The 19,037-nt window shown below is 38.4% G+C and overlaps 1 protein-coding gene across 2 annotated transcripts in view; it reads left to right on the top strand.

Moving 5' to 3' along the window:
- The first annotated feature begins 17,548 nt into the window (after window positions 1-17,548).
- Window positions 17,549-19,037, top strand: part of LOC126164011 (kanadaptin) — a 318,048-nt gene continuing 316,559 nt past the window's right edge. For both annotated transcript variants that reach the window (XM_049920204.1, XM_049920205.1), the window contains exon 1: window positions 17,549-18,574. In XM_049920204.1, the coding sequence (XP_049776161.1) occupies window positions 17,738-18,574 (837 nt within the window). In that variant the 5' untranslated portion in view covers window positions 17,549-17,737. The remainder of the gene's footprint in view (window positions 18,575-19,037) is intronic.

The following is a 19,037-nucleotide window of genomic DNA, read 5'->3' on the forward strand; positions in this document are numbered from 1 at the left end:
TTCATCTCCTGTTGTATCCACCATTACTTTTTTAAATATTAGATATTACTATCATTTAAGATTAACAGTGTGGGAAAATAGTCAAAGACCATGAAGGAATGTATTCATTCAAAGTTACCAATGGCACTATTCTCTTGCAATAGAAATTCTTCCTAGTGGATTTGGATCACACCAGAAGACTTTTGTAATGTGATATAGATGCCCAACTACTGACATTTTGTCTTCAGATTAAAAGAACGAGTGCTGGTCATAAGCCTACCATTGACTAATAAAAGATGTGAAACAGGGAGCTATCAAACCAACACAAATAGCAGTACTTATTTGAATGACCACAAATACAGAATAATTCCTTCCTTCCATACATTAAAAATTTTACGGTCTGTTTTTGTTTGTACAAATGGTAATAGAAAATCGACTCACTTAGTAATTATGAATGTACATTTACTGTGTATATATTACAGAAAACTGACAATGAGTTGCAACAGCACATATTCGTTCACTACAGTACTGCTCATTAGGTGTAAACTCACGGATATTTTGGTGGATCCTAGGGTGACCATTTCAGAATTGAGTCAATTTGGTACATGGACTGTGGAGATCAGGTGCAGTGAACATCAGAGGCACACTAGATTAAGACAGGTGACTGTCAGCCATTGCTGAACACTGCCTAGAACTAGATCATGCCATGAAGTATGAGGATACCAAGATTCTAGCACAAACACCCAGATTCTGGGACAGTGTCATAAGAGAATCGATAGAGATTAAAATGGCTGACGATCTTATGAATCGTGACACAGGGTACCAGCTAAGCAGAGCCTGGGATCCGGCTCTGGAATTGTTAAGGGAGCAACGGGGCCAGCTGCAACACTACACAAACAGAAGAACCAGAGAGATGGAGATGGTAAACAAGCCCCTGGCGGACTGCCAGGCGCACCAGACCGAAGATGGAACACCCAGAAGTGGGACGTGGGCGCGGACCGCAGAGGGAACACCTAGAACCGCAGCGGACGGAAAACGGAGCAGCAACGCTCCAACAGGTCGCAGGGAATGGGCGCGGACCACAGAGGAAGCGCCTGCAGCCGTTGGTGGAGGGGGAAGGCCATAGGCATAAATACTGGACCAGGTCCACTCGAGGAGCAGTCTCAGGTCGCACCTCATGAAGGTCTCGAGCTACGTGACCGAAATATCGTGCAAGTACGACGCTGATATCCGGCAGAACACCCGACAACCCAAGATGTCATTAGATCGCCGGGAAAGCCTGAAGAGTTACAACTTAAATGAATATCAAGAGCTCAGATGGAAACCCAATTCTAAGCAAAGAAGGGAACGCAGAAAGGTGGAAGGAGTATATAGAGGGTCTATACAGGGGCGATGTTCTTGAGGACAATATTATGGAAATGGAAGAGGATGTAGATGAAGATGAAATGGGAGATATGATACTGCATGAAGAGTTTGACAGAGCACTGAAAGACCTGAGTCGAAACAAGGCCCCCGGAGTAGACAACATTCCATTAGAGCTACTGACAGCCTTGGGAGAGGCAGTCCTGACAAAACTCTACCATCTGGTGAGCAAGATGTATGAGACAGGCGAAATACCCTCAGACTTCAAGAAGAATATAATCATTCCAATCCTAAAGAAAGCAGGTGTTGACAGATGTGAAAATTACCAAACTATCAGTTTAATAAGACACAGCTGCAAAATAGTAATGCGAGTTCTTTACAGACGAATGGAAAAACTGGTAGAAACCGACCTCGGAGAAGATCGGTTTGGATTCCACAGAAATGTTGGAAAACGTGAGGCAATACTGACCCTACAACTTATCTTAGAAGAAAGATTAAGGAAAGGCAAAACCATGTTTCTCGCATTTGTAGACTTAGAGAAATCTTTTGACAATGTTGACTGGACCACTCTCTTTCAAATTCTGAAGATGGCAGGGGTAAAATACAGGGAGCGAAAGGCTATTTACAGTTTGTACAGAAACCAGGTGGCACTTATAAGAGTCGAGGGGCATGAGTGAAAAGCAGTGGTTGGGAAGGGAGTGAGACAGGGTTGTAGCCTCTCCCCGATGCTATTCAATCTGTATATTGAGCAAGCAATAAAGGAAATAAAAGAAAAAATCCATGGAGAAGAAATAAAAGCTTTGAGGTTCGCCGATGAGATTGTAATTCTGTCAGAGACAGCAAAGGACTTGGAAGAGCAGTTGAACGGAATGGATAGTGTCTTGAAAGGAAGGTATAAGATGAACATCAACAAAAGCAAAACGAGGATAATGGAATGTAGTCGAATTAAGTCGGGTGATGCTGAAAGAATTACATTAGGAAATGAGACATTTAAAGTAGTAAAGGAATTTTGCTATTTGGGGAGCAAAATAACTGATGATGGTCAAAGTAGAGAGGATATAAAATGTAGACTGGCAATGGCAAGGAAAGCGTTTCTGAAGAAGAGAAATTTGTTAACATCGAGTGTAGATTTAAGTGTCAGGAAGTCGTTTCTGAAAGTATTTGTATGGAGTGTAGCTATGTATGGAAGTTAAACATGGACGATAAATAGTTTTGACAAGATTCAGGATTTCCTAGAAGAAAGAACACAACATGTCATTCTTAACGGTTCAAAATCTGCAGATGTAGAGGTAATTTCGGGAGTACCGCAAGGAAGCGTGATAGGACCTTTATTGTTTACAATATACATAAATGACTTAGTTGACAACATCGGTAGCTCCGTGAGGCTATTTGCAGATGACACGGTTGTCTACAAGAAAGTAGCAACATCAGAAGACTCGTACGTACTCCAGGAAGACCTGCAGAGGATTAATGCATGGTGCGACAGCTGGCAGCTTTCCCTAAACGTAGATAAATGTAATATAATGCGCATACATAGGGGCAGAAATCCATTCCAGTATGATTATGCCATAGGTGGTAAATCATTGGAAGCGGTAACGACCGTAAAATACTTAGGAGTTACTATCCAGAGCGATCTGAAGTGGAATGATCACATAAAACAAATAGTGGGAAAAGCAGGCGCCAGGTTGAGATTCATAGGAAGAATTCTAAGAAAATGTGACTGATCGACGAAAGAAGTAGCTTACAAAACGCTTGTTCGTCCGATTCTTGAGTATTGCTCATCAGTATGGGACCCTTACCAGGTTGGATTAATAGAAGAGATAGACATGATCCAGCGAAAAGCAGCGCGATTCGTCATGGGGACATTTAGTCAGCGCGAGAGCATTACGGAGATGCTGAACAAGCTCCAGTGGCGGACACTTCAAGAAAGGCGTTACGCAATACGGAGAGGTTTATTATCGAAATTACGAGAGAGCACATTCCGGGAAGAGATGGGCAACATATTACTACCGCCCACATATATCTCGCGTAATGATCACAACGAAAAGATCCGAGAAATTAGAGCAAATACGGAGACTTACAAGCTGTCGTTCTTCCCACGCACAATTCGTTAATGGAACAGGGAAGGGGGGATCAGATAGTGGTACAATAAGTACCCTCCGCCACACACCGTAAGGTGGCTCGCGGAGTATAGATGTAGATGTAGATGAAGAGAGTAGAAGCTTTCGAAATGTGGTGCTACAGAAGAATGCTGAAGATTAGATGGGTAAATCACATAACTAAAAAGGAGGTATTGAATAGAAATGGGGAGAAGAGGAGTTTGTGGCACAACTTGACTAGAAGAAGGGATCGGTGGGTAGGACATGTTCTGAGGCATCAAGGGATCACCAATTTAGTACTGGAGGGCAGCATGGAGGGTAAAAATCGTAGAGGGAGACCAAGAGATGAATACACTAAGCAGATTCAGAAGGATGTACGTTGCAGCAGGTACTGGGAGATGATGAAGCTTGCACAGGATAGAGTAGCATGGAGAGCTGCATCAAACTAGTCTCAAAACTGAAGACCACAACAACAACAACATGTGTATTCCTTCAAAAATTGTTCCTGAAATGTTTGTGGTTGACCAGTAGCCAGAACTGTAAACACGTATGAGCTGGAAACAGTTATTAATCATTTTTAGTAATGCATATTGTGTGTTTTACTGGTAAATGTCTTTTCAGTGTAAAGAATTGCAAGAGATAGACTGGGTGCCCAAAAGTAGTGATATACACATATTATATTAGTTTAAATTAAAAAGACAACTTCAGTGAACAAAAGATAAGCTGCAAACAGTAATGAGAGAAATTACTAATATTTTACATATATGCTGGTAGACATACATATAAAAATTCTGCAAAGAACAGATCCATAAAAATGTTCAATTATAAAGAAGGAAATTATATTTTTAAAACTCTTCCACCTTGCATACAACTTCGTTATCCTTGACTTCTTGATCTGAAAATGAAATTAGTTCACTTAGAGGTGGAAAATATGATTTTTTTCATAGCACTTTGTGTCAAGTTTATATAGCCATGCACTAAGACTTGGTAATGACAGGACACCCTCTTTACATATAAAATGTGAGAAGGTGGGCACAAACAACATCTTTCCTACTGGGCCACAAAAGGAATTCTGATTCAGTAGGAGATATGAAGTTAATCTCAACATCTTTAAATTTATGTGATACCTAGGAAATGTGTCTTATGTACCAGTTTTCATTGTATTTGCAAGCCACGTATTGCCCGATTTGCAGCTGTTCCAACAAAGCATTGAAAGTGCTTCCATAACAGCAGTGCTCCCATTTGCATTTGTTTAAAATCTCTTCATTTGAAATGTATTACTAGCAGTGACTAGAAATTCATGGTGTGGAACTGGAACAGTCCTTATTGTATTGCACTGATCTTCCAAGAAGCCTTCACATGATTTGATCTCCTGTGAAAAAAAACAAAAAATATATTTCATTTTTTGTGGAGGATTTCATGTACAACTGTTTCAGATTAACAAAAAGAAGTCTTTTCTGCAAGTGACTCTTCTTGTTATTTATCACAACAGTAACATAATCTTTCCATCCTTGCAGAACGTCTTGAACAATTGTCATTTTCATATAATATCACTAGCTCTCATTTCACTTGTCAAAGTCACAAGGCTTCTGCCTTTCGGTGAGTTGTCTCCTTTATTCCTACATAATTCACAATTATATATAGAACAGATTTTAACCGATTCTGCTTTCTGGAAAAATAATTACACCACTTCTGTGTTTAACTTTTCTTGCTGCATATACCATGTGCTCTGCGACACCAGCAGTAAATGCTACTCTGACAGTGCTCCGTGAAGGCAGAGCAAGCGATAAAACTACAATCTGTTCACAGCGGGTCGAATTCTACGTTTCTTAATGAGGAGCTGTTTACAAGGGCATTCCACAAAATACATGGCATTACTATGATCTTTGTTTCTTTGCAAGAGATCAGATCGCATGGAAGTTTCTTGGAAAATAGGTACAGAACAATGAGGACAGTTCCAGAAACTAACACAGTTCTAATGAAGAGTCTCTATAAACAGATGAAAACAGGAGCACTGTTGCTATGGGAGCACCTTAAAATGCTTTGTTAGAACAGCTGCAAGTTGGGTAATTTATAGCTTGCAAATAATATGAAAACTGGTACATAAGACACATTTTTCCAGGTTGTTGTTGTTGTTGTTGTGGTCTTCAGTCCTGAGACTGATTGATGCAGCTCTCCATGCTAATCTATCCTGTGCATGCTTCTTCATCTCCCAGTACCTACTGCAACCTACATTCTTCTGAGTCTGCTTAGTGTATTCATCTCTTGGCCTCCCTCTACGATTTTTACCCTCCACGCTGCCCTCCAATGCTAAATTTGTGATCCCTTGATGCCTCAGGACATGTCCTACCAACCGATCCCTTCTTCTAGTCAAGTTGTGCCACAAACTCCTATTCTCCCCAATCCTATTCAATACCTCCTCATTAGTTATGTGATCTACCCACTTAATCTTCAACATTCTTCTGTAGCACCACATTTCGAAAGCTTCTATTCTCTTCTTGTCCAAAGTATTTATCGTCCATGTTTCACTTCCATACATGGCTACACTCCATACAAATACTTTCAGAAACGACTTCCTGACACTTAAATCTATACTCGATGTTAACAAATTTCTCTTCTTCAGAAACGCTTTCCTTGCCATTGCCAGTCTACATTTTATATCCTCTCTACTTCGACCATCATCAGTTCTTTCGCTCCCCAAATAGCAAAACTCCTTTACTACTTTAAGTGTCTCATTTCCTGATCTAATTCCCTCAGCATCACCCGACTTAATTCGACTACATTCCATTATCCTCGTTTTGCTTTTGTTGATGTTCATCTTATATCCTCCTTTCAAGACACTGTCCATTCCGTTCAACTGCTCTTCCAAGTCCTTTGCTGTCTCTGACAGAATTACAATGTCATTCGCAAACCTCAAAGTTTTTATTTCTTCTCCATGGATTTTAATACATACTCCAAATTTTTCTTTTGTTTCCTTTACTGATTGCTCAATATACAGATTGAATATCATCGGGGAGAGGCTACAACCCTGTCTCACACCCTTCCCAACCACTGCTTTTCACTCATGCCCATCGACTCTTATAACTGCCACCTGGTTTCTCTACAAACTGTAAATAGCCTTTCGCTTCCTGTATTTTACCCCTGCTACCTTCAGAATTTGAAAGAGAGTATTCCAGTCAATATTGTCAAAAGCTTTCTCTAAGTCTACAAATGCTAGAAATGTAGGTTTTCCTTTCTGTTATCTAGCTTCCAAGATAAGTCGTAAGGTCAGTATTGTTTATTTTATCTATTTTATTTATTTTATTTTGTCCTTCAAATCCTATATACATAGAATATATACAAGGATATTGGACATGGTTAGGTATTTACAAGATAAAATACAGTTTGTATTGCAAATCCTAAGGACTAGGTATTGAAGTAATTTAGCACAGATTCATAAATACAACAAACATTACAGGCAACATACAAATTAGAATATTAATAATGCATCTTTATTTTTGTTGTTTGGCTTTTATATATTCTGTCAGACTGTAAAAGCAATGATCAATTAAATATGCCTTTACTTCAGCCTTAAAACGACAGAGTTTACCTATTGATTTAATATGTTTAGGTAGATTATGAAAATCTTTATTCCAGTATGTAGTGTGCCTTTTTGGCATAATGATGTTCTCACCCGTTTCACATGAAGGTCAGATTTTTGCCTTGTATTGTGTGCATGTATATCTTCATTTTTTAATAAGATATCTGGGTGTCGATTGAATATCATCGGGGAGAGGCTACAACCCTGTCTCACACCCTTCCCAACCACTGCTTTTCACTCATGCCCATCGACTCTTATAACTGCCACCTGGTTTCTCTACAAACTGTAAATAGCCTTTCGCTTCCTGTATTTTACCCCTGCTACCTTCAGAATTTGAAAGAGAGTATTCCAGTCAATATTGTCAAAAGCTTTCTCTAAGTCTACAAATGCTAGAAATGTAGGTTTTCCTTTCTGTTATCTAGCTTCCAAGATAAGTCGTAAGGTCAGTATTGTTTATTTTATCTATTTTATTTATTTTATTTTGTCCTTCAAATCCTATATACATAGAATATATACAAGGATATTGGACATGGTTAGGTATTTACAAGATAAAATACAGTTTGTATTGCAAATCCTAAGGACTAGGTATTGAAGTAATTTAGCACAGATTCATAAATACAACAAACATTACAGGCAACATACAAATTAGAATATTAATAATGCATCTTTATTTTTGTTGTTTGGCTTTTATATATTCTGTCAGACTGTAAAAGCAATGATCAATTAAATATGCCTTTACTTCAGCCTTAAAACGACAGAGTTTACCTATTGATTTAATATGTTTAGGTAGATTATGAAAATCTTTATTCCAGTATGTAGTGTGCCTTTTTGGCATAATGATGTTCTCACCCGTTTCACATGAAGGTCAGATTTTTGCCTTGTATTGTGTGCATGTATATCTTCATTTTTTAATAAGATATCTGGGTGTCTATCGATATATTGTTTGATGAAAACTGATGTTTCATAGATAAAAATGCAAGGAAGAGGAAGAACTGACAGTTTTTTGAATATGGGTCTGCACGATTTCATATTGTTTACCCCTTCAATAATTCTTAGTATTCTCTTTTGCATCCTAAAAAGTTTAATATTTGTTGTTGTATTGCCCCAGAAGATTATGCCATATTTAATTACAGAATGCACATAGGAGTAGTATACATTTAACAGGCTGGCTTTGCTGCAACAAGTTTTTAAGATCCGTATCATGTAACAGGTTTTGCTTAGTTTTCTTTGCAAATATTCAATATGTACCGCCCATTTTGTGTTCTTCTGGAGCCAGAGTTCCAGAAATTTAGTGCTGTCAACACTTTCAAGAACTCTGTCCCTAAGTTCTATTTCTATGTTTGGGTGGTGTCTTCCTTTTACATTATAGAAATTCAGTGCTACTGTCTTTTCTTTGTTTATAATTAGCTTGTTGTAGCTGAACCACTGTTCTACACTGTTCATTGTTTGGATAGCGGAGTCTTTTAGTTGTTCTTCTGTTTTACCACTAATAAGGAAAATTGCAAATTGAGGGTAGTTTGGCAATACTTGTTGTACATAAGATCATTGACATAGAGGAGAAACAGAATGGGTCCTAATACTGATCCTTGAGGGACACCATATTTCACATTTTCATATCCTGAATAGTAGTAGCTGATTTTGTTATGGTCAGTATATTGCACTTCAACCACCTGTTTGCGACCACATAGGTATGTCTTGAGCCACTGTTTGGATATACCTCTAATTCCTAACTGGTCAAGCTTCTGCAGTAGGGCACTATGGTCAATGACGTCAAAAGCTTTAGATAAATCAAGACATATGCCTGTCACAAACTCACCTGCATCCAGTTTAGTATAGATTTCATTAAGAAATTCAAATATTGCACTTTCAGTTGAATAGCCTTTCCTGAAGCCATGCTGTGAAGGAGAGAGAATCTTATTTTTATTTAGGAAATCAGACAATCTCTTATAAAAAACTTTTTCTAAAATTTTAGAAAATACAGGCAGTAGGGCTATTGGTCTATAATTTGAAACACATTCTGGATTTCCTTTTTTGAACAGTGGTTTCAGCTTTGCTGTTTTTAAGCATGAAGGGAAGGTTCCTGATGCCAGTGAGCTGTTGCACAAATGTGTCAGTGGTTCAGCTAAGGCAAGACAGCATTTTTTAATAATTGCATCTGGTATTCCATCAATTCCACATGAGTAGCCTGTTTTCAAGGTTTTTATAACTGATAAAGTTTCTTCAGAATTTGTGGGTGAAAGGAACAAAGATGTAGACACATTTCTCACACTATTGCATGTTGGAGGTGATATTTTGTTGTGTTCTTCCAGTCCACTCACCAACTGTTCACTTACGTTTGCAAAATATTTGTTGAAGGTCCCTGCAATTTCTGTTGGGCAAGAAATCATTTGTCCTTCATAACATAAGTTCACATTTTTATATTGTTTAGTTTCACTTGTTTTTGATTTTTTATAACTTCCCATATAGCTTTAGATTTGTTTTTTGAGTTTTCAATGTATTTGTCATTTGCCATTGTTTTAGCTATCCTTACAACATTTTTGAGGATCCTCTTGTAATTCTTCAGGTTCAAATGAAATTCATGAGGCATGTTCTGTGTCTTTGCTATATCGTGTAATCTTCTTTTCTCTGCACAAGATATTCTAATATATCCATTTGTTCTTTTTGAAGTTAGGTTGACATTTTTGCTTTTTTAATGGAAATCCAGCTTCAAAGTATGACATGAAGATTTCCATGAATTTTTCAAACTTTTTGTTAGTATTTTCACAGGTATACACTTCATACCAAGTTTCCTCACTTAGTCTCTGTACAAAAAGGTTTATTTGTTTGTTAGTGAATTTCCTTGCTTCTTTTACAAGTTCCTCTTTCTCAGTTGTTTCACTTGGGGTGTGCAAAGCAATAAACTGTGCATAGTGATCACTGAAGCCAGTATTAAGATTTCTGGCACAGAAACTGTGATTTACATTTGTGTTTATTAATATCTGATCAATTGTTGAGCTAGTTGTTGGTGTAACTCTTGTAGGAGAGTCTATGGTGGCTTTTATGTTATATGTTTCCAGTAGGGTCATCAAGCTTTGCTGGTCTTTTGAGATTTTTTGAAAATCAATATTAAAATCTCCACATATGATCACTGTTTTTTATAGTATTTAAAGCTGCTTCTAGTTGGTGACAGAAATCATTTAAGTTCCCATCAGGGCTCCTATATACACAGATGATTATTAATTTTAATGCAGAGAGTTCAACTGCGGATACTTCAAAAATTTTCTCTTCAGCTAACAGTTCAATGCATTTTATGTTACAATAATCAATGCCACTTTTAACAAATATACATGACCCTCCATGACTGGATGTAATTCTAGAAAATGATGAAGAAAGATTGAAGTCTGCAAGTTTTGAGACTGACATTGCATCTTTAGGCAACCAGTGTTCAGTTATACACACTACAGAAACGTTTTTTAGCTCATCAGTACATAAAATTTCAACTTCACTTAATTTGTTTAGCAATGATTGGACATTTTGATGAATCAGCATGAAATTAAAGGGTTTGTTAGGCTTTGGCATATTGTTAGACTTTGGCATATTTAATTGATCGCTTACCTTTACCTTGTCAATAAAAAATCATTCAGGTGTGCTGGAAGTACTGCTTTTCTTTTCCCGACTGCACCTATTCTTCTATTATCATCTGCAGCAGCATTTTCTTCTGTGTCTGGCTCCCCTGGTAGTTGTTCAGCTGCTGCACCTGCTGTTGATAATATTGCTGCTGGTGTTAGAGCTGGGTCTGCAATTGGTAGAGCTGTTACTGCATTCATTGTGCCTGAATATTGGAGGCACCTAGTTCCTTCTTTTGTTGTTGATGTTGGTGAGTGAGGTCTTGCTGGCGTTGTTTCCTTCGAATATTTGGGGGGCCAATCCAAGATGATTTTACTTTTGAGTGTTTGATGCCTCTTGGTGATAATTTCTTCAATTTTTCCGACGAGCAGTTTTTTCCCCATGTTGTTAACGTGCAATCCATGTAATGTGTGGAATCTGCGCCCAATATTATTAACATTTACGAGTTCTACATTTCTGAAATGTTTGCAAAGTAATGAAATTTGTTGGTTGGCATTGATTATTTCTTTATTTACGCATGACCAAGACGGTAAGTCATGCCGATGTGGAATGTTCAGCACTAAAACATTTGTGTGTGTCAACTGTCCTAAGCACCTTTTTAGTTCTTGTTTTGCTTTGTGAGTTTCGTTTTTATATACGTCATTTGACCCACCAATTAGCACAACAAAGTCTTCAGAGGATAAGTCAGCAACGTCTGTGGATCGTACATGATTGCAAACTTCCAACACAGAAGCACCAGGCTTTATGTAAGCGATTGTTTGTAAACTGGACTGACCGTTCAGAAGGCGAGCAAATCCACGACCGTGGCTGCCTGCCATCAAAACTACTTTTCTTCGTTTAGGTTTCTCTGCCTGTTTAGAAGGTCCACCGTCGTTATGGCCAAACAATTTAGTATCAGCGCTGGACATATACTTCATATTTGGGCCACGCAAGTGTTCAGGTGTTTCAGTTTCATTTCCTTTCATAACAGTAGTTGAGTTGTTAGGCATTCTTTTGGATGTATCACTCCGCGTATTTGTAGTATCATATTCAGCTCGGAAGTTAGTTTTATCACATGCACAATGTTTCTTACCTTGCACGGTTGATTGCACACTGAACCTGCTAGTAAACGCGGTATTAGGGTCATACAATAACCTTTGTTGAGAATGAGGCACTTTGTTTTTCACTTTGCCTGGAATTTCGTGGTTACTGTGAGGCAAGTTTGATGTAGGTTCACAATTTCTGGTCGTAAGTTTTTTTTAGTTCGCTCATCAGAGTATTAATGGTTAATTGCAGACTACTTAAACGATCATTTAACTTTCTGATTTCATCACTACAATTCGTGCACACGCTGTTTTTATCGGTGTATTTTTCACTTTTTTCCGCATGATCACTATGCATATCAACACTAGCCGCCATCTTGCCCTGTTCAGTCTCACGTGTTCCAAAATTTCTACGGCATCCAAACTGATCTTCCCCAAGGTCGGCTTCTACCAGTTTTTCCATTCGTCTGTAAATAATTCGCATTACTATTTTGCAGCTGTGACTTATCAAACTGATAGTTCGGTAATTTTCACATCTGTCAACACCTGCTTTCTTTGGGATTGGAATTATTATATTCTTCTTGAAGTCTGAGGGTATTTCGCCTGTCTCATACATCTTGCTCACCAGATGGTAGAGTTTTTTCAGGACTGGCTCTCCCAAGGCTGTCATAAGTTCTAATGGAATGTTGTCTACTCCTGGGGCCTTGTTTCGACTTAGGTCTTTCAGTGCTCTGTCAAACTCTTCCGCAGTATCGTATCTCCCATTTTATCTTCATCTACATCCTCTTCCATTTCCATAATATTATCTTAAAGTACATCGCCCTTGCATAGACCCTCTATACACTCCTTTCACTTTTCTGCATTCCCTTCTTTGCTTAGAACTGGGTTTCCATCTGAGCTCTTGATATTCATTTAAGTTATTCTCTTTTCTCCAAAGGTCTCTTTGATTTTCTGTAGGCAGTATCTATCTTACCCCTAGTGAGATAAGCCTCTACATCCTTACATTTGTCCTCTAGCCAATCCTGCTTAGCCATTTTGCACTTCCTGTCGATCTCTTTTTTGAGACGTTTGTATTCCTTTTTGCCTGCTTCATTTACTGCATTTTTATATTTTCTCCTTTCATAAATTAAATTCAATATTTCTCATGTTACCCAAGGATTTCTACTAGCCCTCGTCTTTTTACCTACTTGATCCTCTGCTGCCTTCACTACTTCATCCCTCAGAGCTACCCATTCGTCTTCTACTGTATTTCTTTCCCCCATTCCTGTCAATTGTTCCCTTATGCCTTCCCTGAAACTCTGTACAACCTCTGGTTTAGTCAGTTTATCCAGGTCCCATCTCCTTAAATTCCCATCTTTTTGCAATTTCTTCAGTTTTAATCTGCAGTTCATAACTAATAGATTGTGGTCAGAGTCCACATCTGCCCCTGGAAATGTCCTACAATTTAAAACCTGGTTGCTAAATCCCTGTCTTACCATTATATAATCTATCTGATACCTTTTAGCATCTCCAGGATTCTTCCACGTATATAACCTTCTTTTATGACTCTTGAACCAAGTGTTAGCTGTGATTAAGTTATGCTCTGTGCAAAATTCTACCAGACGGCTTCCTCTTTCATTTCTTAGCCCCAATCCATATTCACCTACTATGTTTCCTTCTCTCCCTTTTCCTACTGTCGAATTCCAGTCACCCATCACTATTAAATTTTCGTCTCCCTTCACTACCTGAATAATTTCTTTTATCTCATCATACATTTCTTCAATTTCTTCATCATCTGCAGAGCTTGTTGGCATATAAACTTGTACTACTGTAGTAGGTGTGGGCTTCATGTCTATCTTGGCCACAATAATGCGTTCACTATGCTGTTTGTAGTAGTTTACCTGTATTCCTATTTTCCTATTCATTATTAAACCTACTCCTGCATTACCCCTATTTGATTTTGTGTTTATAACCCTGTAGTCACCTGACCAGAAGTCTTGTTCCTCCCGCCACCGAACTTCAGTAATTCCCACTATATCTAAGGTCCGTAGAATGCCAGTTTTCTTTCTCTTGATAATGACATTCTCTTGAGTAGTCCCCACCCGGAGATCCGAATGGGGGACTATTTTACCTCCAGAATATTTTACCCAAGACGACGCCATCATCATTTAACCATACAGTAAAGCTGCATGCCCTCGGGAAAAATTACGGTTGTAGTTTCCCTTTGCTTTCAGCTGTTCGCAGTACCAGCACAGCAAGGCCGTTTTGGTTAATGTTACAAGGCCAGATCAGTCAATCATCCAGACTGTTGCCCCTGCAACTACTGAAAAGCCTGCTGCTCCTCTTCAGGAATCACACGTTTGCCTGGCCTCTCAACAGATGCCCCTCCGTTTTCCAGGTATCATAAATTTAAAGTTGTTGAGATTAACTGCATGTCTCCTGCTGCATCACAATTCCTTTCATGGTCTAATAGGAAAGATGCTGTTTTAGTCCCCTTCTCCAGTGTTATATGTAAGGTGTATGTCTCATTGTCATGAAGTTACTGTGGATGGTTGTATAAACTTGACAGTAAGTGCTATGAAAAAATTCTCTCTCTCACCTTTAAGTGAACTCATTTCATTTTTGGATATAGATGTCAAAGAAAACAAAGTTACATGCAAAGTGGAAGAGTTTTATAGTTTCATTTTTGTGCAATAGTAAACAGCCATAGTCCCCCCAGACAGGTGTTTTAGTTTCTTACAATAGTGAATGGCCGTAGTCCCACAGACCTCCAGTCAAAAGGATGGACATACAATAACAGAATAAGGGTATATTTTCACATTTGTGCACCCACTCTGTCTCTTGTATTACTTTACACTGCAAAGACATTCAGCAGTGATATACAACAATACGTTAAGAAGAATGGTTATAACTATTTTCAGATCATACCTGTATACAGTTCTGACCTACGGGTCAACCACAGCTATTTTAGTAACAATTTTTCAATGAATACGCATGGCTTTTATATACAAATTCCCTGTAGTGACGAATTCGAATGGTATGTGTAAGTAGCTTTATGATTTTATTCTTTACAAATAAATAGAGTGAGTTCGGATGTTATTCTTTGCACCTAAGATTGGTACCAGATATGTAAACACTTAAGCAAAAAATCAAGCTTTGCTTGTAGGATGTGAGGTCCACCAGTATGCAAATCTGCAACCGGTGAACCTCACATCCTACAATTTTAACTGCAAACACAGTAAACAAGTGGAGCTGCAAATCCAAATGAAGAAAATCAAGCTGAGATTCAACTGTCTATGCAACTCACCCCTCCCCCTCCCTGGACTTTGAAATTCATCCCATTGACATTTGTTTGTTACTGAGTCACCTTTAAGGGCAGGTAAGAGATACTGATGCCAAATGCTTTTCATTATTATCTATATTTAATACTACGAATAAAGAGTCACAGTACACAAACTGCGGCCTGTACCGGTTCCCTGGGCAAAGTTTTTTTTTTTTTTTTTACATCACAAATTTAAAGCACAGCATGCAAAAAATGTTTTCCGACATTTTTCATGAAAAATCTGAATGACGTATCGTAATTTTTATACATTATATCACCTTAGTAGTGCTGACATACTAGATGCATACAACTGTAGGTCAACTCATTACTGAGTAACAGTTTTCTGAAAATCCTGTAATTGGTGTCCGACTAACGACTGAGTACACACATATTTCAAACCTAAATTTGTCAAAAATGATTGGTTAGGATAATGCTATTTGACAGTTGAGACATGTAGGTATCCATACACCAAATTGACGCAAATCTGAGATGGTCGCCTTTATCACCCGCTGTAAGATTACACAGAATGACATACGTATATCGTCAAAACATAACTCACCTGTAGTATGCAGACGTGCAGCTTTTCGTAATAAAATCGTGACATTAAATGACCTGTTCTGAGAGATGCGCAGTCAAATTTGCAGTGTATGTCAAATCATATTGCGAGCGTACGTAAATGCATCACTACATGCAATGCACCACAATAAATCGGAAGTAACTGTATAAAATTGTAGTTCACATTGGATTGAGAAGCAGGAACTCATTTCCATTTCTATTTCTACGTAAAGGCCCGTCCACACGCGACGATCTGTCTGCGCAAATGTCTGCGCACATCACATCTGCGCAGACAGATCGTTGCGTGTGGACAGAAGATTTGCACCGACCTGAGGTGTGTGCAAACCTGGAAGTTGGAGTTGGAGGTTTGAGCGAAACCTCTCAAATCTGTGGGTTCAAACCACATCTGCGCAGACAAGTTGGAGCGTGTGGACAGGAGATCGCCGCAAATCTGGCACGAAACAGCTGTTTGCTCAGTCTAGTGTTTGTATTTGTGCTCATAGGGCATTAAAATGGCTGATACTCGTCAGTGTTCTCGAGAGTTTGTAAGTGAATTCATTGAAATATATAGAAACCACCCATGTTTGTGGAAGATTAAAAGTAAAGAATATAGTGACCGAGACAAAAAGACAGCAGCATACAATGCTCTAATTGAAAAATTGCGGGCAGTTGACGCCTCGGCAAACAGAGAAACGGTAATAAAAAAAATAAATAAAAATTCGTTGCGAACTGGCGAAATTATTTGCGGATGGATGTCTAAACTTATAATTATCTCTTAAAGCTTGTACCCCTCATATTATGAGAAAAAATACTAGTATGAGAAGGGCAATGTCTCCTCATGAACGGCTGGCGGTAACATTAAGATTCCTAGCAACAGGAAGGAGCTACAAGGATTTAGAATTTTCAACTGCAATATCGAAACAAGCGTTGAGTAAAATAATACCCAACACATGTGAAGCTATTTACGCTGTCCTGAAGGATGAGTTCATGAAAACAAGCTAAGTAAATTAAGTCTGTCAGCGAACTGTTTACCGAAAGGAGTTATCCAAAGTTCAGAAATCTACAAGATCTGGTGCAAGAGCAGATCAAGTATACCATCCAACGTTATGGTATTTTGATCTGCTTGGCTTTCTTAGTGATCAAGAAACGCCAAGACCAAGCAGGATTACAATTGAAGATGAAATTGGAGTGTCATTGTGCCAGGAAATGGAACACGAGGTAATGTAAAACAAAACAGGTTCGCCCTGCAACTCTCGCAGTAAATGTACGTGAGAAAACTCCTTTCGCTTTAGCAACCACTATCTACACCATTTTGACCGCCTTCTCTGTTTCCTGCGGTTGGTCTGAATGTTTTTTGCAACACAAGTTGCGAACACAGATCACAACAGAACTTCCTCCATTTCTGTATTTCAAAATAACTGAATTAAATTTTTGACGTTTACGGGGAGCGTAGTCGCTTGCCACGGGTTTTTCTTTTCTACACCGACAGATGGCGGGCGAGTAGTAGATTGGGGTTTGTGTCGTGTGAACACACCACATTTGCAGCGATCTTTTGCATGTACAGACATCTGCGCCAATGTCTGCGCAGACAGATCGTTGCGTGTGGACCGGGCTTAATGTGTACTGAAATAATTTATTTTATTATTTTTTTTCGTTGATGGTATGTCTTAGCAAACGACAACTAACTTTATATAGTTCAGATGGTAGAGAAATCTGACACTTTCTACTGCTCCTTATAGCGTTGTTTTGAACGGCAATTGCTGAATAAACAAAATAATGAGAAGATAAATCGGAAACAATTTTTTGAACAGCTTGCCAAACGCCCCAAAAACACTCGAGCTTAGAGATTATGACGCCGAATCACATCGTTTTCACTCTAGATTTGAAATAGTTCATTATGTTATTCGGCAGGAATTACATACATTCAGTCATAAACTCATGTGAGCTAAAACAATTGCAGTTCGAAATTCAGTTTTGACAGGGATTACTGGAAATAATTTAAAATCTTTGACCATGCACTTTCTTTGTGACCGAACAGTTTTGGATTATTTGTATTCGAGAGTGAATTGTTTTGATATGACAATTAAGGTACTCGGTGCTGGTGGATTGTGTAGATGTTGTTTGTTTCTGGTGACAGTGAAAAAAAATTGATTTTTTTTATGATGAATTCCTGAATTAAGGTGGCTCTGAGTGTTGTTCAGTTTTTTCTTTTACTGCGCGTAAGTGGACAGCTATGGATGAGTTTGTGAAACAAGAATCCACAAACATATCGCTCTCGGAGCATGGAAATTATGATGTTTGCCAAGAAATCAGGGCTGGAAGAAAAGAAGGAGAAGACGGGAAAGAAGATGAAAGCAATATAAGTCTAGCAAAGGACTGTACATCATTAGGAAATAAGAAAGACATAAATGGAACTGAAGAGAATAGGTCAGTATTAAGGGTAAACTCTGCTTCTGAAGCAAATCCAACTGATATGGAAGGGTATAATGGGATGAAATTCGTCGGGCGAGAAAACAAATCTGACTGCTTTAAAAAACCAGTTCTGGTAGTAGGTCCACGAAGGGGTAGAACGGTGGGGAAAGTGAAGAACTTTCATCCAAATGAATCTACAAAAGGTGCAAGTGGTTCTCCTGATGAAAATGAAGAACAGCTCGATTGTGCACCAGACTTGAATGTTTCAGTCAAAGGGACGGCAGATTCCGAGAGCACGAAACTTCTCTCAATAGCACCAGCCCAGAAGTTGAAAGAGAAGTCTGTACCACTCCCCTATAAAGAACCAACCTGGAGTGGTATACCGGAAGCAGATTATGGCTTTGAAGTTCTAAAAGATGGAAGGATTATAGAAAGAATTGAACTATCTTGCAAGCCATTCTATGTTATTGGCCGCTTGTCTACATGTGACATACAAATGGCTCACCCAACAATATCGCGATATCATGCGATTGTACAGTATCGTAAGGATGGAGACGATCAGAACTCTGCCGGATTTTACGTGTATGATTTGGGTAGCACACACGGCACTTTTCTAAACAAGTACAAAATTAAACCAAATATTCATGTGAGGATTCAGGTAAGCCGAATGAAAACTGATTTTGTCTTATTTCACTATCAAAAGTTCTCCTACCTGTTATTGTGCTAAATTGTGTATATGGGTCTAACAAGTAGGCCATTAACAGCAATTTCTTATATGTAAAAATGTAGTGCTGAAAGTATGATTTCGCAACAGACTCAGGATTTCAGAGTGATTCAGTGTTTTCCCCTCCTCTGTCACTTGTTGTTTCATGGATATTTTTTTTTTCAATTTTTTAAAAAATCGTTTCTTCACTGTAGTTTAAATTATTTCAAACAAAATATCTGGAGCTGTTTTCAGTGATTGAAAATTCATAAAGCATTTAATTAAAGTATGCTCCAATCAAAGTTTATTTTTTCTTGCAGCTATTCAACTGCTTTGAGAACAAATATTTCAGTCTAGTAATACGAACTCAATGCATGATATTGTCAGACTGATAAGTTTATTGCTTAATGCATTAGTT

The sequence above is a fragment of the Schistocerca cancellata genome, chromosome 1, assembly GCF_023864275.1.
Source record: "Schistocerca cancellata isolate TAMUIC-IGC-003103 chromosome 1, iqSchCanc2.1, whole genome shotgun sequence".
In the NCBI taxonomy this organism is placed as follows: Eukaryota; Metazoa; Arthropoda; class Insecta; order Orthoptera; family Acrididae; genus Schistocerca; species Schistocerca cancellata.